This window comes from Nilaparvata lugens, chromosome 2 (genome assembly GCF_014356525.2).
Source record: "Nilaparvata lugens isolate BPH chromosome 2, ASM1435652v1, whole genome shotgun sequence".
Taxonomy (NCBI): Eukaryota; Metazoa; Arthropoda; class Insecta; order Hemiptera; family Delphacidae; genus Nilaparvata; species Nilaparvata lugens.
The window spans coordinates 45,897,851-45,921,542 of NC_052505.1; the positions used below are offsets into that span (position 1 = coordinate 45,897,851).

General features: G+C 32.5%; 2 protein-coding genes across 9 annotated transcripts in view; both read left to right on the top strand.

Moving 5' to 3' along the window:
* Positions 1 to 15,100, top strand: part of LOC111046989 (epidermal growth factor receptor substrate 15-like 1) — a 60,626-nt gene extending 45,526 nt beyond the window's left edge. For 4 of the 8 annotated variants that reach the window (XM_039421320.1, XM_039421323.1, XM_039421322.1 and 1 more), the window contains 4 exons: positions 55 to 100; positions 404 to 531; positions 2,270 to 2,494; positions 8,505 to 15,100. In XM_039421320.1, the coding sequence (XP_039277254.1) occupies positions 55 to 100; positions 404 to 531; positions 2,270 to 2,494; positions 8,505 to 9,005 (900 nt within the window). In that variant the 3' untranslated portion in view covers positions 9,006 to 15,100. Of the gene's footprint in view, positions 1 to 54; positions 101 to 403; positions 532 to 2,269; positions 2,495 to 4,076; positions 4,245 to 8,415 lie in introns of those variants that run through there. The other 4 variants (XM_039421321.1, XM_039421328.1, XM_039421327.1 and 1 more) reach the window with 4 other exon arrangements.
* Positions 15,101 to 20,398: 5,298 nt separating this feature from the next.
* LOC111046996 (phospholipid phosphatase 1) overlaps positions 20,399 to 23,692 on the top strand; it is a 75,913-nt gene continuing 72,619 nt past the window's right edge. Inside the window, exons 1-2 of the mRNA XM_022332656.2 lie at positions 20,399 to 20,562; positions 21,858 to 21,949. Coding sequence (XP_022188348.2) covers positions 20,487 to 20,562; positions 21,858 to 21,949 — 168 coding nt within the window. The 5' untranslated portion in view covers positions 20,399 to 20,486. The remainder of the gene's footprint in view (positions 20,563 to 21,857; positions 21,950 to 23,692) is intronic.

The following is a 23,692-nucleotide window of genomic DNA, read 5'->3' on the forward strand; positions in this document are numbered from 1 at the left end:
TGTTCTGCGTCACTTCTAGTGTGTGATTGAAGTATTTTCTATTTTGTTTTTCAGGGTGGTTTCACGTCAGACCCATTCAGTTCATTCAATAATGCCTCAGGTAAGTTGAGAAACATTTCAATGTTATTTCTTATATTTTTATACTGCTTAGGTGTGGAATGTGGAAACATGTGTGACGAACATATTGAACTTGCAGTAGGCCTACCTTTCAGCGTTCAGAGACTTACTGTAGCTCGCACCAATACCAATAATTGACCAAGTCAAAAACACTTCAATTAACTTTTTATGTCTATCAAGATCTACGAAATGGATAAAAATAAAATGAAATCTCCATTCAATTCAAATTCTAATGACGTTTATGTTTAGAAATGTATGTTTTGGTAAAATATGTTTATTTTTGCAGCAGGTAAATCAGATCCATTCGATCCTTTTGGCGATGGAAGGGGTGGTGGCGGAGGGGGGCCGGCTACTGCTAATGCGGGAGGGGGAGGGGCACCTGCTCACTCCACACCTTCGCAAACTACAAATGATGTAAGTTTACAAATAATCATTTAATAATACCATTTTTCAGTAATATTGTACATTATGAATAAATTTTTAATAAATTTAAATTATAATGTACTAAAAATAATAGAATTGATCCATCCCATTTGTTGTCAAACATTTATATATAATAATAATAACATTGTTCGCCGTTCTTGTTTCTCATTTTATATTCAAATTCAAATTCTTTATTAGCAATTCCATTCTTTACATCACATTTAAAGTATGTAGAGAATTTCTGCTGCTTTGTCAATATACATATTATAATCAACATAATCAATTACAGTCAAATAAATTAATCACAAATAAAAGAAAAATTCTGGAACTAGAACTAAAACACACACTGGAGGCCTTGGATAAGTTAATTAACAACTTAGATAGGGCTACTTGTTGAATCCATTCAACATTGAATTAAGTACCTTGTATTAATGGGTTGGATCTCAAGAAGAGAAGCTGTCAATGGTCATCTAAAAACTCTCGGACTGAATAAAATGCTTTATGTGTCAAATAGGTCAAAAATTTTTCCTTTAATTTAGATTTTGAATTTATGATTCTGGTTTCGTTTGGGAGATTGTTGAAAAACTTAATTGCTCTGTATAGTGATCCCTTTTAAAATTTAGATGTTCTGTGCATTGGGTAAAATAATAAATTTTGAGTTCTAGTTTCTCTTACCGTTTCATTCCTTTTGTGCAAGCTATTGAGGTTTTTGAAAGCCAACATGATAGTCGCATAAATATGAAGTGAGGGAACAGTGAGAATTTTTTTGTTTTTGAAAATGTCCCTACATGTGTGTCTCCACCTCAAATTGAAAACTCGTCTGATTATATTTTTTTGAGCTTTAAAAACTCTGACGGATTGAGATCAAGCACCTCAAAATACTATCCCCTATCGACTAAGCTCTCAAAATATCCTCTGTAAACGTCTAATAAGACACTCAGACTGCATGTGTCTTCCAATACATTTATAGCATAAGATGCAGAACTCAGTTTTTTTAAAAGCTGCTGTATGTGGGTATTCCATGACAGGGACTCATCTATAGTAAGTAACTCCTAGAAATTTTGTATCTGTGCCGACAGAAATATTGTGATTAGGAGCAGGGAGTTCTGAACCATTCAAAGGATTCATAGTCCGTGATGATAGAACAAAGTTCATTGCGGTCGTTTTAGAAGAATTGAGAATATATAGCACGCTCCAGAACTGCAAGTCATTGTAACTCTACTCTAAATAGAGTTCAGAGAATTTTTAATCATTGTTCGGAGCATTTGGAACACTTCTTCTGGTTCTCCCCCTCAAAATTCTGTAAGGTCTCATATAATTTAGTCTGGTAGTAAACAGTTGATCTGTCTTTTTCTGGTTTGTTCTAATTTTATTATTAATTTAATTTTATTATTATTTATTTAATCATTTCCTTTCATTTTTGGATTTCACATCGTTATTTCTTCTTTTTTTAATATTTATCCATTACTATTGATTCTATATTGTTTAATGATTATTCTCATAATCAATAATTATTATTATTTATCATCCTCGATAACTTCAGTTATTATTTTTATATTATTTTATAATTGATTGTACATTGCATTTATTTTTCTTTTTTTTTTATTTCAAATTGTATAATCTGTTGAAAATATTATTGTATTGTTTGAAGGAGGCAAAATGGGTTCCCACTTGTTGTCTCCATTAATAAAACTTATTATTATTCTCAACACTGCACTATGTACACCAGGCAGTGGACCCATTCGGAGACGACCCGTTCGCCGCCTTGCACGCGCCTCAGCGACCCACCAGCCCCAGCCCCGCGCTGCCGCCCAAGAAGAGCAAGCAGCGACCTCCCCGCCCTGCCCCGCCCAAAATGGCACCAACCCCCAGTCCCACACCCACCCCCGACCCCTTTGCCAGCGCTGCCACCGGTGCAGACTCCTTTGCTGACTTCAGCAATTTCGATAGCAAGGTAAACTCGCACGTCTACACTATTATTCCAGCATAAAAGTTTGCTTTGCAATAATTTTCGAATACGGTAACCGTACCATAAACTGAGTAATTAACTGATTATATATTTATACATTGATTATGTATATATATTATCGCAGAAATTCGAAGTTATTCGATTTGTGGTTGTTAATTTTATAAACTAAGTTTTATTAGGCCTATCATTTCAATATGCCATAAAAATAACTCAACTCGGAATTTATGACGAAAAAGTCATCTTCATCTTTTATCAATAATTTATTGCTTCGATTTCTTTGGACACACCATTTTTCATCTTTGAAAATTAAAAGTTTCGGTTGAAATTTGGAAGAAACCCAGCTTTGAGCTGAAAATATTTTGATTAAGTATTTATTTCATCATGTCATCTAAGTTTCATTGAGCGACTTTTTTGATTTTTTGTATCTTTGATTTCTACAAAAAAATTTACTTGAATCTTGTCACCAAGCTTGTGTTTCTATTTGTGCTGGGTATTTTCTGTAAATCAGTCATGGTGTGAAATATATAAATTTTTATTTCAATCAAATTGATACTTTGTAACTGCAATTTAGGCTACTTGACATGACGCTTGGGATAAAGCATGATCAATTTCATTAGTTATTATTCTCTTTTTATCCACATTAATCACTTAGTATACAATATTATATTCTGCATTATTTATTTTACTTGATAGCTTAATCTTTGTAAAGTGTTTTCTCTGCTAGTTAAAACTTAAATAAGTCCCGTTTAGTTACGAAATTTTGAATTTTTTGAAACGATACAGGATACCTTAAAGCAATACATTTATATTTATTTGTAAATTACGGATGTCAAATCAAAAATTGATTTGAATTTTAGATAACTTTACCGTCCATCTGATTTAGATTAATGCATATTATGTTATTAATTATTATATAGTTATAAACTAAATTCCTCTGCATGCTTTCTCGAATATTATGGAATTCAAATAATAATAATAATAATAATATTAAATAATAGCATGACTGTTATAGGTTATTAGAGTCCTTTTCCTGGGGTTTCAAAATTTGCCACTTATTTCAATTATTGAAATATCCAGAATCTTCTATCATTCTTATGTAGAATAAATATTGTTAATCGATTGCATGCTGTAACAAAAGAAGTTATTATGTTATATTGACAGAACAATTCAAGCTTTTGAGTAAAAACACTAGACTATTACTGAATGATGAAATGTATTTTTATAACAATATTATTATGAGATGATTGAAAATGAGAATTGGAGGAAGTAAAGACATTTCAGTTTGAAAAGTCGACAAATCTTTCCCTTTGCTTTTGAATTGATATTGAATACAGGTGTAATGACATTGCACAATAAGTATCTATGACAAATTTCCATTTGTAGAGAAACTGATTTGACACTTATTTTTTGTAGATATCAATTTTGTTTCAATCATTTTAGAACCTAGATAGTGTTGTTGTACCTACGTCACATTATCATTCCTTCAGCACAAATATTCTAGTAATTTATTTAGTTTCCCAATTTTTATTTCTACCGAAGTATTGGTTGTTGTATGTTTTCTACCCAGTGCTCCTACTACTGCACTTTGCCAACTATGAGTGCCAGCATCGGTACAATTACATTTAGTGAGAATAATGCATGCGCTCAATTGACTATAACTTTCCCAAACAACACTTGGAAGCAAATCCTTCAGAAAGTGAGTAAATTTAATCCTTATTAGAAAACCTATCAAATCAGATTCATTCATAAATTTCTATAGAATTGAATGAATCATTGTGAGAATTGTAAATAATCAATTTCAACTCTAAAAATAAAGTTTAGAGTTCTGTGTCAACATTTCAGGAATAGCTTATCATTAAATGGATTTTTGCTTGATTCTATGAGTTCTCGGGATTTCTCCCTTCTGAGCCGAAAAGAAAAAATGAAGAGTGATCAGAAGGTCTAATTTTTGAAGTTTGGCAGGTAAATTTGTAAAATATTTGAATAATAAATTATGTGATGTTAGTGCAGTGTGTGAAAGCACTTGCAACAGTGAGCTTGGCACCGAATGGCTTGTTCAGTTCAATGTCTTTTCAGCAAGAAATAATATATTTTCGTTGAGTTACAGTGAATAGAATCTTACGTGGTGTCAAGAACATTTACCAAAAATCTACTATATAATGTAGTTTGTTTCTTCGTTCCAAGAGTAAATGTAACTTGAATGTCCTAATAGTAATTTTCGGTCAAGTGTTCAGACTAAAGATTGTCCCCACAGTAATCTGCGGCCTTTATACATTTATACGCACTAAATATATTATTATTTTTGTTGCCTTAGTCTAAAATATTTGTTATTACATCTCCGAATATACAATATTACTGTAGATCGCATATAGACATATGGTGTATTATAAACTAATATTATTTGAAGAATGAATACAATACAATTCGAAGTTATAGAAGTGTTATCATATTGGGCTGCGCGGCTTTTGGATCACTGTAAATATGAGTACAAGAATTCTTGGAATATATGCGAGAAATAAGGCCAATATCATTTTGCAATTTTCAGAAATTGACTGAATTGGCTACCGGATAAGAATATTCTGTGTTGAATAGTTAATTATTTTCCTTTTCAATAATAATAAATACAATTTATTGAATTAAAATATTCTAAAAGAACCCCCCTTTAGCTCTAGAGGGTTGAAAGTAAAACTTTTAAAGAGTTCAAAGTAATACTAAGAATTGATATTCTGTTGTTAAAAATGCCAATTTCCATACTTAGAATAATTTCATGATTTGTAGAAAGAAATATTTTCTTTGATTTGTGATATACCATGCTAACTGTATTATTACAATTTATGAGTTCTGAGGATGTCTGTAGATATTGTCTTGTAGTGCTAATACTCATGCAATGCTCATATAAAAAATGTATTTGTGACAAGCTTGTTATGCATGAAAAAAGTTTTCCTTGTTTATATTCTAGATACGATATAATATCGTATACGATATAATATAGTGCCAACGAGATCATTGGCACTATACTCTACAATCAAAAAATGCAGTAAATTTCTATTTGTTGAGCTCGCCCTTAGTTTTACTAATCCTCTAGTTGACCATTGATCAACTTACTTATTTTTTAATAATACTAAATCTTAAAAGATAACAAATTACTCTTGATCAACTATTTTTCTGTATATGACCGTAGTTTATAATTTAGAACGTTAGTAGAATCACAAATAATTATTTTTTTGAATGAAGTGAGCTTTTCTTCCATTCTACTATTTGTTGGATAAAATCTATGTACGGGTAATATGAATACAAATAATCTGAAGATCTTGATCATTGTAAAACAACATCCACGTTTTAAAGCGTTTGTAGTATTAACGGTTTTCTAGCTGCTATTTAAATGAGATCTTTGTTTAAATTTCAATCCATATTCAAGATTATTTATTGTTAATCAGTTGATTAAAGAGATACCATTACATTATTCAATCATCATCATTATCATCATGAATAAATAAATAATACATCATATCTATATTAACAATCTATTAAAAATAGCAGAAGAACAAAACCACAAATTGATCAAATTAAATTTTCAGAAAAATGAAAATAAATTAAATGAATAGAAATAATAATAATAATAATAAATAAAGCCTTTATTTTGTCCAAAACATACATAAGTTACAGTATTGAAGTACTTCAAAATACTTTTGAAATCAATTTCATTTAAAACAATCAATAGTCTTTTTTATGTTTTGTTTTGAAATCTATTTTGGTAACTAAGCCCGTCACCGAGCATAGGCCTCCCCCAGGTTGTTCCATCTCTGCCGATCTCTGGCTGCTACCATCCAGTTGATTCCTGCTATTCCGACGATGTCATCCTTCCATCTCACACTTGGCCGGCCGACGTTCTTCTTCCTCCACGATGTCTCCCATCCAGTCACTTTCTTCGTCCATCTTCCGTCTTGTAGTCGCAAAACGTGTCCTGCCCATTTCCACTTCAGTCTTCTTATAGATACAATGATGTCTTCCAACTTGATTTTGCTCTTGATGTTTGAAGTGCGAATTCTTTGCATACGGTGAATGTTCAGAATGCTTCTTTCCATAGCCAGATGGGTTTTACGAATATAGTCTATTGTGCTTGCTCTACAAGCCCAGGTTTGTGCGCCGTACGTAAGAGTGGGGAACACACACGATCTAAGAACTTTGGTTTTGGATGATAAGCTGACTTCTTTATTTTTCATTATGTATTTGAGCGACCAGAACTTGTTCCAGGCAGCTGTTCGTTTTCGTTTGAGCTCTTTTTCCTCTCTTTCATCGAATGAGAAACACTGACCAAGATAGACTACTTCCTGAGTCCAACTCAAAGCCTTTCCATCCAGCTCAATTGTTCCTGGGGCCGAATTTGTCATGAGGTTAGTCTTTTCAGGACCGATTTCAAGCCCAGCTTTCTTACTTGCCTCTGCCAGCTCTGATATCATATTTTTCCAGTTCCTGTAGTGACTTCCCTATCAATACCACGTCATCGGCAAATCTCAGGTGGCTCAGGTGCTCCCCTCTTATTGAGATTCCTCTTCTTTCCCATTCCAGTTGTTTGAACACCTCCTGGAGAGCTGAATTGAAGAAAATCGGTGATAAGGGATCGCCCTGCTTGACTCCTCTACTCAGTTTGAAATACCTTCCTGCTCTATCAAGACGAATTCTCGCAGCACTACTCTCATAATAATTCTTGAGAATATTCAAAATAGACTTCAGGGACTCCCTGCTCACGAAGAGATTTGAACAAAAAGCCATGATTCAAACTGTCAAAAGCTTTCTTATAATCTATAAAGGCCAGATAAATCTCAATTCGATATTCAGAACACTTTTTGATCAATTGGTTTATTATATGTAAATTATCAACTGTTGAGAATCCTCTTCTGAAACCAGCTTGCTCATTTGGTTGATAAATTTTAAGGATTGGCTGAATACGATTTGTCATGGCTTTCATAAATAACTTTCCAATGCATGATGTAATACTTATTGGGCGATAGTTATTTATGTTATAAATTATGCACCTTTTTTGAATAGAAGAAATATATCTGCTAATTTGGTATGGAACATATTGCTCTTTTAGTACTCGTATTTTATTGAAACAATCAACAAGCGCTCTCAAAATGTTTGCCGAGATAGCTTTTATCATCTCATTAGAAATATTATCTATTCCAGCCATCTTATTATTTTTCAATCCCTTTATAATATCAGACAATTCTTGTTCATGGAAATCGGGTAATTCTTCTTGTGCAGTTGTGACCATACTATATGTTTCTATACCATTCGAACTTTTGAATAACTCCTCATAATAATACATAGATGCTTTCTCAATGATGCCTTCTCTCTTCCTATCTATACAGCCTCTTTTGTCTTTCAAACCAGTATTCCATTCCACACTACTTTAAAGTTTTTTCATGATTTTCCTTGTAGAGCCTTCAGTTTCTAGAATTTGGTTTATGATATTATTTTCATATTGCTGTAAATCCTTGCGAATATGGCACTTTCCTAATTTGCATAATAAATTATATTCCAACTTTTCTCTTGCATTTTTATGTTTTTTATGTTTCATATCCTCACGAGCTCATGAATAAACTTCAAATATTTTTATAAAATCTTTATAAATCCTTGTAAATTAGTCTCAGTTGCATTTTGATTTATGCATTTTCAGTGGAATGGTTGAAGTTGCATGGTGCATGTCTAGATCAGCAATTTAATTCTAAAACTTTGTTATTCAATAATATTTATATCTATGTTAATTTAGGATGATTTGAACTGATTCTGATGAATACTCACTAATAATGGATTTGTTTTCTCTCCTGTTTTCCCTATTTTCTCTTAATTTTACATTTTATTTGAATTAATACCATTTTTCGTTGCATTTTTTGGATATCTAGCCTTAAAAACTTAACATATTTTGTTTTATTGTATACTACCCATCACCCTCATCCACAATTATTTTATGGTTTTGTTTTGTTTTGTTCAGTTCTCTGATATAACAGGTAAAGAGAAGGAGAAAGCGACGATTCCACCGCGATCAGCGCCTGCGGCGGCTAAGTCGAAGAGTAACGCCAACCTCGACTTCACCGAAGACCCGTTCAGGGACTACAGGTACGAAGACCCCTTCAACATCGGCGATCCGTTCCAAGATGCCACCGACAATGTCAGTCAGACGTCGGTGAATAATAACAGAACTAGCAATAATAACACGTGGGATGGTCCGAAGATGGTAGATGCGTTCGGAATGGAGGTGGTGTCGCCGCCCCGCCCTGCGGCGGCAAATGGCGGCCGGTCGCCGCTGCCGCAACCGCTCCCCTCAGAGGACCAACAGCTGGCGTGGGCGGCCGCAGAGAGTCTGCGATTAGAGGAGGAGCGACGCAACAACCAAAGGAAGGAGATAGCTGACCTACAGATGGCGTTGACATTGAGCAAAAAAGACAAGTCCAAAAACCGAACTACTAACGCATTGAAACGGATTCTTAGCTAACTTGCAACTCCTTAGACCCTTGTATAGATTGCCCGCCCTTGTGTCCAGTTATATACCGTATATATTTATATTTCCATTCTCTGTATATCAGAGATCATTAGCCACGAAACAACATTACTGCTAAAGATTATTCTCTCACGAGAATAGGGTGGCTAGCAGCAATAATTCAGCAAAAAATGAAAAATAAATCGAAATACTCTATTAGGCAAAGTTAAGACTTATGTATCTACGTAAATAATCTGCTCCACTAGGAAAAATACAGTAGAGTAAGTGAAGTTATTTAATGGTTATTGATGGAGTTGAAAATTTACGATTAGAGGCTGCCCTCGAGTGTGGAAAATGTTGCGATGTCGTTAAATGCAAAAGAGACAGAGCTCATGTGCAGTAGGCCTACTGTGTCCTCCACTCACCGCTCTAATTTGAATTTGAACCCTATTCTCGTGACTGTTTCATCTTTACTCATGTTAGACCATTTCAAAGTTAGATATATTATGTACAGAAGTCATTTTCAATTATTCAACAATATCGACTAATGAATAATATTGAATTAGGAGGACGTAAAATAATAATGTATCATTCAACATTTTTGCTGTGTGTATTGTGAACAGGAACATAGAACAATGAAATAATGTAAAGCATCATAATGTACATTATATTCTAATTTTTCTATTAATATGAATAAAACCAAAGGTGTTATATATTATATTGAATTGTGTAAAATTTGTATCTAAAGTTATACTCACCATTATTATTATCGATATGCTGTTATATAAATATTGTAACACAATTTTCTATAAATCGTGTTAGTGAAGCAAATGATAAATAAGTGTAACAGTGGAGCACGCGAAGTATTCAGATTTGCTTTGGTATATAAATATTGAGCACTAAAAATACATTATTTGATATGGTCTTTTTAAACAGATTATCTCAATTTTCCTAAATGGTTTGAATGAAATTGTTGGTAATGTTGAAAATGGTATTGCTTTCCATTCGACTATTCTTGATGCTTTTGCTCTAGTCATCTGCTCAATTATTTTGAGTTAAATGGAATATTTACAAATGAAAATCGTCGTATCGGCGAACAATATTAAGCCTAGTGATGAAATTAGTGACATTTCTATAATAATGTCGTTGGATTTTACTTGTTAAATATTTGCGTTGTTTAAATTTATTGTAAAAAGTAATCAGTAGTTTAGTTTAGGTGCTGTACCTACTGCCTTTTAACTTCAAATTTTGCACAGCTCTGCTGGAAGAATACAGAGTTTCCCATTATCTCTGAGAATACTTGAAGATGCCTCATAAATTTGACTAAATGAGTCCCAGCAACATTTTTTGTGGGTTATTAACCCTGGTAAAAATGACTTTTACCCTGGTAAGAATGGCAGTTTTCTCACCGATTTCTCGCCGACACTACAGGACAAAATGTTCTACTGGCTGAAGGGGGGGGGGGGGGTTGGCGTATCGAATCAACAATGCAGAGCAGAGGAGTGCATATCTATCAACACTTTCTCCTCTCCGTTCTGCCAAGATCTGTTCAATCAAGAACTTTTGGTGAATTATTTCCGTAAAAAAGACCATTTTTTAGTGTTCATAAATAAAATAGTATATATCTGAGTTGAGAGAGCAATTGCAATTTCACGCTGTGCATTCCATCTCTGAAGTCAAATCCTCCATAATTATGATCTATTGATTGCAAATTTGAGTTACCGTACCAATAATATACCTGAACAAGATATACATAACTCTGTAAATGAAGTTGAATTACGCTTTTCATATTTTCATACCTATTTGTCAAATATTTCAAAAACAACTACAGTTTATTGCATGTTTAGAAGAATTATATTATTTAAAATGTAGCCTAATAATCACAAAATTCTAACTGCTGATCCAAAATTTATTCTTATATCTAATTAACCACAAAAATAACTTGTAGCAAATACCTCGGAGTATTCTCAGAGTTGTAGGACATTTTGTATACGCGTATGTGATACGAGAATATGGCTTGAATCTGTTCCATAGTAAGTTTTAACCATCAATGCATTTACTGATGTCTCCAGCGTCAACTATCAAACTGATATAAAACTTATTGCCAACTGCTTCATCGCCTTCGAAAACCTTTGACATTTTTTTATAGATAAGCAATTAAAATTTGCCAGAATTCTGAAGACTTTCGGTCAACTCTTTAATAAAATAGCTCAAGGTAACAAAGTTACTAATGAAACGTAATAAACGATTGCTATGAATATGAATGTAGTAAACGATAAATCACGAATAATTAGAATAATTTTAGTATAGAAAAACCATCAATTAATAATGAAGCAATATGTTTCTGGAATTGAACTGCACTCCAATTTCCAAAAAGAAATCACAAGAGTTCACAATCAGTTTTACGATGGCTTAACAAAAGTTTATTGAATGACACTAAAGATCACACCTAATAAAATGAATTTTAGCTATTCAACAACATTCATTTCAGAAAGATAACTATCTACATAAAGTTGGAAAATTAATTTGTTGGCGTTTAATAAATCTTTTTAAAAATATGGTTTTAATTAGTAAATCCTTGGAAGGTGGAATTCAATGTGCGAAGATTTTATAACAAGAGTTTTATTTTAATTTTGTTCAATTCATCAGAGTTCTGAAGACTTTTGATCAGCTCTCAAATGAAATAGCTCATCCATTCTGTAAAAATAAAAAACTGTTCATTTATGACTGTAATTTTATTTTAGAATTCTTGAAAACTGAAATAAAAAATTATACTTGATTGGTAGGTAATCCCATTTTTTAAGCAACTGCCAATCTTAGTATGATTCAAAATGGTGTTCTACAATCTCCAAGGCTTCATTTTTAATCTTTTATAATAATTGTAATAAAAATAACTATTGTACAATAATAAAATTGTGGAAAATTTAGTTGTCTTTCTATCAATAATAACTGCATATCCAAGGATTGCTTTCAGAAACAAAACTTTTGTTTTCTTATACATATCAAACAATTTTCTGTGATAGATGTTTCTTTTAAATAAGATATTAAAAATATCGTCACGATTGATTTTGAAGAGGTTGACGATTATGTGTTGTCAATAATATTGATGAATTGTTAGATTATGGAAGTTACGAGATACAGTATTATGAGCCCTTAATCTATGCATTATTACATAACTTACTTATGAAAATTAATGAAAGATTACCTTTTGTAGAAATGAAATAGTTACATCTGTAAGAAAATATTTCGTTCTGTAATTTTTTTCATCCTCATGAAATTTAAAATTGTGATGGATGATTAAAATAGCCAACACAAGTTCATATATTAAATCATCGTATTGGAGAGATATTGAATATTGCTGAAGAGTTTATAAATTCCAATACAATATACTTTATCATTATAAATAGAATAGCTATCATTCACGAGCATTATAATAATGGGATTATTATACCAATTCCTATCTATTCTTAATTTTCAAGTTTTGAGTCCACTAAAAAGACTATTACATAAATAGTCAAATTGTCTTGGGTTATTGCTTGGTAAGTGATTCAGAGATATCATTCATTCTTCATCCAAACATAAAGTCATATTGAATAATTTTTCTTATAGGATATCTCAAGTTATGCCACTGGGATCTAAATAGGCTCCATGAGCATACCAATAATGATTTTATAAAATCATATTTTACTTTGGTACCGGTAGCATTCTTATGTGAAAATAGAAAATATACCTATATTATTATAACATTTTTGATAAATAAATGTGTATTTCCTCTAAGCATTTATACGTTGCTTAAACTTTAATCATTCAGCTATATCATTTCCTTTACATAGTAGTTTTCTTGTAATCAATTATTAGTAGACTTATTAGCAAATGTGTAAAATTATATTGATAATGCACTGACAATACCTATAAAGTTCTTAATGTATCAAATTGTATAAACTAGATTTAATATTCTGAATTGAAGAATTTTAGATTGAAGTAGGTGTGTCGAATTCATAGACTTGGAGAGTATTCAAAAATCGATTATTTGAGATGGTATGTAATGTAACTGTTCTAAATATTTGAAATTATGGAGCAAGTATCTTGAAGTATTGACCTCAAAATTTGAAGATCTTTGATATAACTTGCACTTTTCTATTCAAAAACTTTTATCATTATCTTGATCGACACAAGCCTAAATTTCCAATGGGTTATAACATTAAAAATGTTTACAATATTTTAAAACCAGTAAATTCTGTGTTATAAGTTATACAATTTGTTATTACAAACTTTAATAATAACACCACCCCAACTATGTCGTTTCTTATGCAACTCATTCACCTAATCATACCTTTCCTCTTAGTACAACAAAGACTATTGCTCTTGTTGCAATGTAAATAGTTGCATTATCGTACATCATTGTTCATTTACCAGTTACATAGTAAAGCCTGATCACTGGGAGCCCACATATTATTAAAGAATATGATACTGTATCATAAAATTCTATTCTGTGTTTGCCTGCTTTCAATGCTTGTAACTATCCGAAAACCGTTATATTAGTGTTTAGTCTATGAATTTCACTCACCTGCCATACTATATTTAAATAAATGTTGATACCATTAGTAGTTAATTGACAATTTGTAATATTTCAATGATGTTGTTGAATAATGCTGTAAGATATATTTTGTATATACCTTATTATTGTTGTAATGCAGTTATATAAATAATGATGTAATGATGTTTATATTTATACATTAGTTGAGTGTGTAAATTGGTTAGTGTGAATAGAAAATTGTAATTTAGTCTCTTCTTATTATAACGGCCCGTAGCTTTTTTCATTCTTTTATTATATATTTCACCCAAAAATTTTATAGAGCATAGAGAAATATTAATTTTATGGCAATAACTAGAACGTGATCCATATGAAATGCAGTATTGTTTAGTAATGTAATGTGAAACTTTTATTGAAAATGAACCTACTGCTGCATGGCGTTTCTCAGGTTCCAGTTGTTGTTACTCGCCATCAATCCAACAGAGCCATAAATAAAATGCTTGAATTACTGTAACACACCATTTTAAATATTCAAGCAGTCGTCGTTCATAATCATCAATACTGTAACCTAACTGTAAATGTCACCTAATTCAGTAGAAATCATGCCAAATAATTTTTAAAGCATTACAACTTTTTAAAATTTTATTCGTTTAAATACATCCCAACCAATTTGGAAGCATCTGATAAAGTTCCTTGTTCTGCTAGGAAACTTCCATTAGTTGAACAACCATCAGTTCAATGAGGTGCAGTTTATTATTGAAGATGCAGTTGAAAAGAGATATGTCCACTTGGAATGGAAGTGTTTCAAATCTCCACTGTAGAATTCACCAGCTTCAACCTTTACGGAATAAATTATTGATCACTCTTGGGCTGTAATGCATAAACGTTCAGAGCTATCCAGTTTGGCTTGAAAATTTATCTATTCTGATATCTGGTAAATTAATGCGAATCCAAGTGGATACTCTCTTAAAAATGGTTTGGCTCTAAAATGATTGTCCTGCTGACAATAACTTTTAGTAGACTGATAAGTTTTTATATTTTATTTTAATTATTATAAACAATTGTATAGATCCTCTGCTACTTCTCTGGCTTCAGTATACCGTACATTTAAAATTTCTGTACCAATAATAATGATTATGAATATTGGTTAATTAAGAATGTAAACGTATAGCCTAAATTTATTGACTGTACAAAATAATCAATTAGTTTTGTTATGTATGATCGATTGTTGTTCTTCACAAGCATATATAGTTATATTGTTGGTATTAGGTATTAGCATCATGTGTGCTATGTATGTATATAATACAACTAATGTTGACGATGCTACAATGAAACTCAAGCGATGATTTTCAGACCATTGCCGTCACGTGTTCACTGTGTAAAAGTTTCACTGTAGCTCAAAGTTTATCAGAGAAAAGGAATTTTTCGTTATTACATTCTTGAGCGTTTATTTCTATATTTATATGAGAACTATTACTGCAAGAGTATACTGTGTTGTTATGTATGAATGAGTTTTATGTTGAAACTTTCCATGCCTTCTGCTAGGTGAACTGTATAATAAAAAATATTGAGTCAGTTGGTTTTCTTTACTTGAATTACCTCTGTTTCTGTAGTTGCACTAGTTAGAGGTACAAACAACTCTGGCATTCAATAATTATTCGCGCGCCTGCATTTTTCATTTAAACTTGCTTTCTTCTGTCAAAAATTCAAAGGAAACTATCAGGCTATAGATTCAATCACCTTTTTATCTAAATTATGTAGCATAATTGCATTGTAGCAGGGTTGCATTTTTTTATCTTTATGAATAAAAATACTCACGTAGAGACTTGGTTAAGATATGAGAATAGTTGTATTAGGTGGGGAAGTCAAACGACCCTATTTTTAGGTATTAATTGACCGAAGCGAAGCTGAGGTCTTAGTTTCGACTCGATCGGCTTTTGTCTGTTTGTTTGTTTGTACCATAGTTACAGTCGCAGATATTGTCCGATTTTGATAAAATTTGGTATACAAGTTCTTTGAAACAAGGCGCAGAAACGTTGTAACTAACGATTTTTGATAAGACCTCCGGTTTTTTTGTAATTTGAAAAACCTCAGACCAACCTCCTTCCAGAAAGTTACTTCTTCGTATTTAGCGCCGTTATCTTGCAAGATACAGCAATTTTTCTTCTTTTTAAAATGAAAGATCATTGTATTTACAATACGTTAAGAGTGAATCTTGCCCAAAATAAATATAAGTAAAAAACAAGTAATTTAAGTAATTTTCTATAATAGAAACTGTGCCTCTCTAAAATGTGCTGTATTTATTCATTGTAGAAACCTTCTCTTCTCACTTAGTCACTTGACTGCACATTTTTCCCCTTTTCAACACGAAATTTCCCTGGTTCATATATGAATAGTTACTGGAAAACTATTAGCTTTTGTTTTTCCTTTTAGTATGAGATCGGAAACCGAGTTGTGAGCATTTAACATTCTGCATAGCATAACAAGCCATAACATTAAAACCGCTACCCATTAAAACCATCATTAGCAACGTCCTGTCATTGACACCAACAAACCCATCTTATTTAGAATCATTTTCTGTCTTACTGTCTATCGTCTGTGAGACGATTCATCTTCTAAATTGCCTTCTGCATACTGTATTCCATTTTTCCGTCAGTTGACCAATATCTTATAATTAATTATTAGAAAAGTTGTTATATAGGTTAATATTGTAAATATGGAAACGATGTGAAGTACTTCCTCGAAAGACATTTATAAGTCCCGTGTCCATGGAAGCATTGTCACTGGAAAAATAATAGATGACATTGCAAAGTCTTCACAATATTCTGTACTTTCATAATGGCCGCCCTTCTCATCAATTTTAAAGTTATATTCATGAGCGAGGTCTACTGTTCGCAGAACTACTAGTAAATTATTAATTATAATAATTATTTATTACTATTAATAAATGAAATTCACAGAAAATAGTCATAGTCATATATTCCAACAAATCGTAAGAATACAAATGGAATTTAGGTTTTATACAGAAAAATGGTTACTTCTTGAATATTACTCCAGTAAGGTGGCGACCATCATTTTGTAGGTACATATTGTTTGAGTATTACTTCTTACACTTGAATTCTCACTTACAAGCCTTAACACCACTTCTGTTATTGCACGAATTTCTTGTGTAATCCGCATTTTTTAAGTTTTGTATTGTCGCTGGACGAGTCTCAAAAACCTTTGACTTCCCCTGAGGTATCCCCATAAAAGAAATCACACGAGCTTAGAAGAGGTGTATGAGGAGTCACTGAACTTCCCCATTCCTACTGATCAATTGATAATCTGGCCGTATGGCTAGATGCTCCATACTGTTGAAAAAAAATGTTGATATTAATAATAGGTTATGTTATTCACATGAAATCATTGAAGTTCAGGAATGAGGAAGTTATTTAGCATTTGAACATAGCGAGCTGATGTATCGTATTATCGGCTAAATATTGAAGTATTCTCATTAAACTTTAAGACTAGCTGAACCTTTGTAAAACTAAACGTTTTATGACTAATTGTTCTCAAAAATGTTTAGAAGAACGCTGGTAAAACGCAGATTTTGGGCGTTATTTCAAAGCCCTTCCAATAAAGCATTGGTAGGCTACATCTCAGCTGAAACTAAATTCTGTCAGTTCTTAAAAAAAGTAGAAAAACGCTGGAAAAATGAATTTAGGCGGATCTTTCACGATGGTTATTGGGAGCCCTTCCAATATAACTTTATCTCACGTTATCAAAACCACCTAATACATGGTCTTTTATAGAAGCTGGACTTCTATACTAAATTTTATTTATTCCCTGTTCATTTGTTTTTGAAAATTAATGAGGTAGGATACAACTACATAAGAATATTTTATAAAATACTAATACCTAATAACACCCACTAACTATTCTCTATGAACGTTTATAATTCTAAAACCAATTTTTCAAAATATTTTTTTTGTTTCATTTTTTTTTTGAAAAATCTTATTTTAAATCGAGTATCTCTTTTGTTAAAAAACTAGTCATTGCGTACGGAAGCGTTCTTCACAGCCACAGGATACGCAGTCAAATAATGCGCGACCACTCATTGATAAAGCGCTGGCATGTACCGGTACTATGAGTGGGACAGGTGAGCATTTCAATTCAGTAGTGTGTGAGTCATGATAAAACTGTGATGTAATATGCCATTCCAAGAATGAAATCGCTCCAACTGTACGGTATTCCTTTCTCCGGCGTCGGCCACTCATAGTATTCGTTGATAGTGATTCAGTTGTACTGGCTCAGTGCAACACTGAAGCTCAACCAGCTGTTGATTCCATGCGGAATCAGTGTTCTGTTCTATTGTGTGTCCTGTTGAAAGAAGTGGAATCCACATCTAAAGTAAATTTAAGGTAAGCAAGAATTATTTCAGTAATTTTTATTTATAGTTTTTCTACAAATTATATTAATCAGTGTTTTTATCGTCACAGTCTCGACAATATAGCCTACCGTATATTATGATAAAGCCTGCAATATTACTGTATAGAAACAAACACTTTTGTGACAACTCAGGGGGTTGAAGCCAGTCAGTGTCATTGCTGATCTTAACCAGTTAATATAATGTATAACCTTGAACTTTTCTACCTGAATTCAAACCAGTATTTTGTACGGTAATTGAAATTCCAACTTTAGCCTTTCAAAAATCTCATAATTTTCAATGATAACTCCGCTGTATAGTTAATTTAAGTGTAGATCCATCTTCCATAGAACTACTACATTTGTATTAAGACGGCAGAATGCCGTCAGATTTATTAGCTTAGCAAGATCCATCTACGGTACTCACTATTTTATTGTAGTTACACTGAACATTACCGTACTATATATCATCATGAAATCAAATGTAAGACATCAATAAAGAACAAATTAAGATTAAATAAAACATCTTGGAAATTATTATTTTTTATTCTCTAGCAACCTAATATTATTTTCAATCTCAGTAGGCTTAATTATCGTTGTGTGATTTTATTACACATAAATTGAACAATTTAAAAGGCTATCGCCATTCTATAAAAATTAAATTATTCACTTGAAAATTTTGTTGAGAAGTACCGTACAGTAGCCTACATTTCACTGATCTTCTTCACTTCCTTGACCTCTGCTACCTTCAAATTTAAAATAGTTGCTTACAAAACAATTGAGGGTCGCAATTACATGTTTGCTATATATTATGGATATTGGCCTACTTTATGGGTTTTGAAATTCCTTCTATATTACCTGCATATTACTTAATTACCGTTACACATCGTACTGAGTCAAAAGTGCTTCTTTTTTACTGCAAGTCCGTACGTTTCGTCAACTATAATGTATACGTTACAGTTACAGTTCATAAGCGTAATATGTAGGAGTATATGACCAAAAGTTTACTATAGATATTGTACTGAATCTCGGTAGTCTCTACTGATAATAAAAAATGTCAGTCATTTAATATTTGTTTAATTTCTCCAGTTTCCCTTATATTGTCGATGACGGAAGTCTACTGTTCGCAGAACTACTAGTAAATTATTAATTATAATAATTATTTATTACTATTAATAAATGAAATTCACAGAAAATAGTCATAGTCATATATTCCAACAAATCGTAAGAATACAAATGGAATTTAGGTTTTATACAGAAAAATGGTTACTTCTTGAATATTACTCCAGTAAGGTGGCGACCATCATTTTGTAGGTACATATTGTTTGAGTATTACTTCTTACACTTGAATTCTCACTTACAAGCCTTAACACCACTTCTGTTATTGCACGAATTTCTTGTGTAATCCGCATTTTTAAGTTTTGTATTGTCGCTGGACGAGTCTCAAAAACCTTTGACTTCCCCTGAGGTATCCCCATAAAAGAAATCACACGAGCTTAGAAGAGGTGTATGAGGAGTCACTGAATTTCCCCATTCCTACTGATCAATTGATAATCTGGCCGTATGGCTAGATGCTCCATACTGTTGAAAAAAAATGTTGATATTAATAATAGGTTATGTTATTCACATGAAATCATTGAAGTTCAGGAATGAGGACGTTATTTAGCATTTGAACATAGCGAGCTGATGTATCGTATTATCGGCTAAATATTGAAGTATTCTCATTAAACTTTAAGACTAGCTGAACCTTTGTAAAACTAAACGTTTTATGACTAATTGTTCTCAAAAATGTTTAGAAGAACGCTGGTAAAACGCAGATTTTGGGCGTTATTTCAAAGCCCTTCCAATAAAGCATTGGTAGGCTACATCTCAGCTGAAACTAAATTCTGTCAGTTCTTAAAAAAAGTAGAAAAACGCTTGAAAAATGAATTTAGGCGGATCTTTCACGATGGTTATTGGGAGCCCTTCCAATATAACTTTATCTCACGTTATCAAAACCACCTAATACATGGTCTTTTATAGAAGCTGGACTTCTATACTAAATTTTATTTATTCCCTGTTCATTTGTTTTTGAAAATTAATGAGGTAGGATACAACTACATAAGAATATTTTATAAAATACTAATACCTAATAACACCCACTAACTATTCTCTATGAACGTTTATAATTCTAAAACCAATTTTTCAAAATATTTTTTTTGTTTCATTTTTTTTTTTGAAAAATCTTATTTTAAATCGAGTATCTCTTTTGTTAAAAAACTAGTCATTGCGTACGGAAGCGTTCTTCACAGCCACAGGATACGCAGTCAAATAATGCGCGACCACTCATTGATAAAGCGCTGGCATGTACCGGTACTATTAGTGGGACAGGTGAGCATTTCAATTCAGTAGTGTGTGAGTCATGATAAAACTGTGATGTAATATGCCATTCCAAGAATGAAATCGCTGCAACTGTACGGTATTCCTTTCTCCGGCGTCGGCCACTCATAGTATTCGTTGATAGTGATTCAGTTGTACTGGCTCAGTGCAACACTGAAGCTCAACCAGCTGTTGATTCCATGCGGAATCAGTGTTCTGTTCTATTGTGTGTCCTGTTGAAAGAAGTGGAATCCACATCTAAAGTAAATTTGCAAGGTAAGCAAGAATTATTTCAGTAATTTTTATTTATAGTTTTTCTACAAATTATATTAATCAGTGTTTTTATCGTCACAGTCTCGACAATATAGCCTACCGTATATTATGATAAAGCCTGCAATATTACTGTATAGAAACAAACACTTTTGTGACAACTCAGGGGGTTGAAGCCAGTCAGTGTCATTGCTGATCTTAACCAGTTAATATAATGTATAACCTTGAACTTTTCTACCTGAATTCAAACCAGTATTTTGTACGGTAATTGAAATTCCAACTTTAGCCTTTCAAAAATCTCATAATTTTCAATGATAACTCCGCTGTATAGTTAATTTAAGTGTAGATCCATCTTCCATAGAACTACTACATTTGTATTAAGACGGCAGAATGCCGTCAGATTTATTAGCTTAGCAAGATCCATCTACGGTACCGGTACTCACTATTTTATTGTAGTTACACTGAACATTACCGTACTATATATCATCATGAAATCAAATGTAAGACATCAATAAAGAACAAATTAAGATTAAATAAAACATCTTGGAAATTATTATTTTTTATTCTCTAGCAACCTAATATTATTTTCAATCTCAGTAGGCTTAATTATCGTTGTGTGATTTTATTACACATAAATTGAACAATTTAAAAGGCTATCGCCATTCTATAAAAATTAAATTATTCACTTGAAAATTTTGTTGAGAAGTACCGTACAGTAGCCTACATTTCACTGATCTTCTTCACTTCCTTGACCTCTGCTACCTTCAAATTTAAAATAGTTGCTTACAAAACAATTGAGGGTCGCAATTACATGTTTGCTACATATTATGGATATTGGCCTACTTTATGGGTTTTGAAATTCCTTCTATATTACCTGCATATTACTTAATTACCGTTACACATCGTACTGAGTCAAAAGTGCTTCTTTTTTACTGCAAGTCCGTACGTTTCGTCAACTATAATGTATACGTTACAGTTACAGTTCATAAGCGTAATATGTAGGAGTATATGACCAAAAGTTTACTATAGATATTGTACTGAATCTCGGTAGTCTCTACTGATAATAAAAAATGTCAGTCATTTAATATTTGTTTAATTTCTCCAGTTTCCCTTATATTGTCGATGACGGAAGTCTAGTGTTTCGCTATACCGGTGTATCCTTAATACTTAAAGCATACATTACAGATGTATTATATTATAAATAATAATGATGCAATTAAAATATATTAAACAGTGCTAAAACACTTGTACGATAGCCTTTCTATTGAAAATTATAAAATGACAATACATTGTTTTTCCAGGAAGTTCCAGTATGGAGGAAGCCAGTAAGGAAACAAAATGTCATGACAATCCTGCATTCACAATTTCTGTCATAGACATTTCTGCCACTGATGTAAGTTTTTTGAACGGTTTACATGTGATGAATACCGTATTCATGAATCAATAATGGAATGATACTCTTATAAGTACATTTCAGTGCTCATATGCGTCAGATATTCACGATTTAAAATTATAGTTTAACAAGCGTGGCGGCGAGTTATTGCCGGGACACACATAGCCGCACCGAGCCCGCGCCGCGGTATGGCCGAGTGTCGGACGTACTACGGCGAGTGAGAAAACAAAATATGCTTTCAAATGTGAAGGGACACATACTACCGCACCGCGTCAGCACCGTCACCGTGTTTGTTGTCCGCGCCGTCACCGACTAGTTCAGTTTACTTTTTGACGGTGATGGTGCGGCCTCGTTTAACATAGAGAGTGATAAACCTATTGAAGAGATAAGGAATTTTCCAGTTTTTTACGATCAAAGTTATTAGAAATATGGTTGAACGGAAAATAAGTTAAACCAAAAGTAAAAGTAGAACCAAATAAGTTAAGCCAAATGTATAATAGACATCATTATTTATAATAAATAATAAAATGAACAACAAAAAGTATAAAAGAAGGAACCCGTGACTGTGTCTTAAATTTAAAATTTAAAACTTATTACGTGTAGATGCAGAAGGCAGAATATAACAATTTTAGGCTATTGCTGATATAATTATATTTCCGGTACATGACTGATGATGGTATTGTTATGCACCGAAATATATACCAGCACTATGATTCTCATCTTCTGTATTTACAGGTAATTAGTTTAAAATTTTAAATCGGATGTAACAAGCTTTTAATAGTTTTATATTATAAACACATTCAGAAATCAGACCACAGTAGCACTACAGAACTAAGACACTGCTGCCGCTCGGCTGTCGCAAGGATATGTGTGTTCTCCTTCTCTCCTACCACCATCACCGTGTCGCGGACTTAGCTCGGCCGTATGTCGGCGCGGGCTCGGTGCGGTTGACGACGTGCTAGAGCCTCGAGTCTTTGTCCCTCTGTTTGACGATTACTTTCGATTTATAACTTCTAATTTTCAATACACACACATATTCTTTGAACCATTATACAGATCGCTTTCATTGGCCAACAAAATTGAAGATTAAACAGAATAACACTATTGTTACTAGGTATATGGTAGCATTGGAAGTCCATAACTCACTCCTTTGTCTTTTTTGAGGATTAAACAGGATAACTATTATCACTTATGGTAATATTGTAAGTTCATAAGAAAAAAGTACCTAGTAATATTTATCTGCAACAAATGACAATATCAGCTGTCAACTAGATTATTAATTCCATGCAATGATCATTGCAATTAGGGGAAGCTGAATTTTTGCAGGTTGTTACCTGGTATACATAGCCTGGAACCGAAGAGTCCCCATCGTTGCACTGCTTGCTTTCTCGCAGGACCCCTCGCAAGTTCCAAACTGAAATAGCTTCTTAAAACAAGTATATCTCGGCTCCAAATCAAGATTTCGATCTGACTTTGATCTTTGATTCAATCCTTCCAAGGATGAATAAATCTACAATTAATGCCATATAATATTTTAACCTTACCTAAATCCATTGTTCAGGAAGCTATTTCCATACAAAGTAAGAAAATCAGAGAGGATTCACCTCATAATTTTATTTTTTGTATAATAAGAGTTTTTAATTTTTAAAAGTATAATTTTCGTTTTTCGAGAAAAATATTTCGTAAAAACGTTATAGCTCGTTTTAAGACCTTTAAAATGATGTACCATAAGTCAAACTTTTT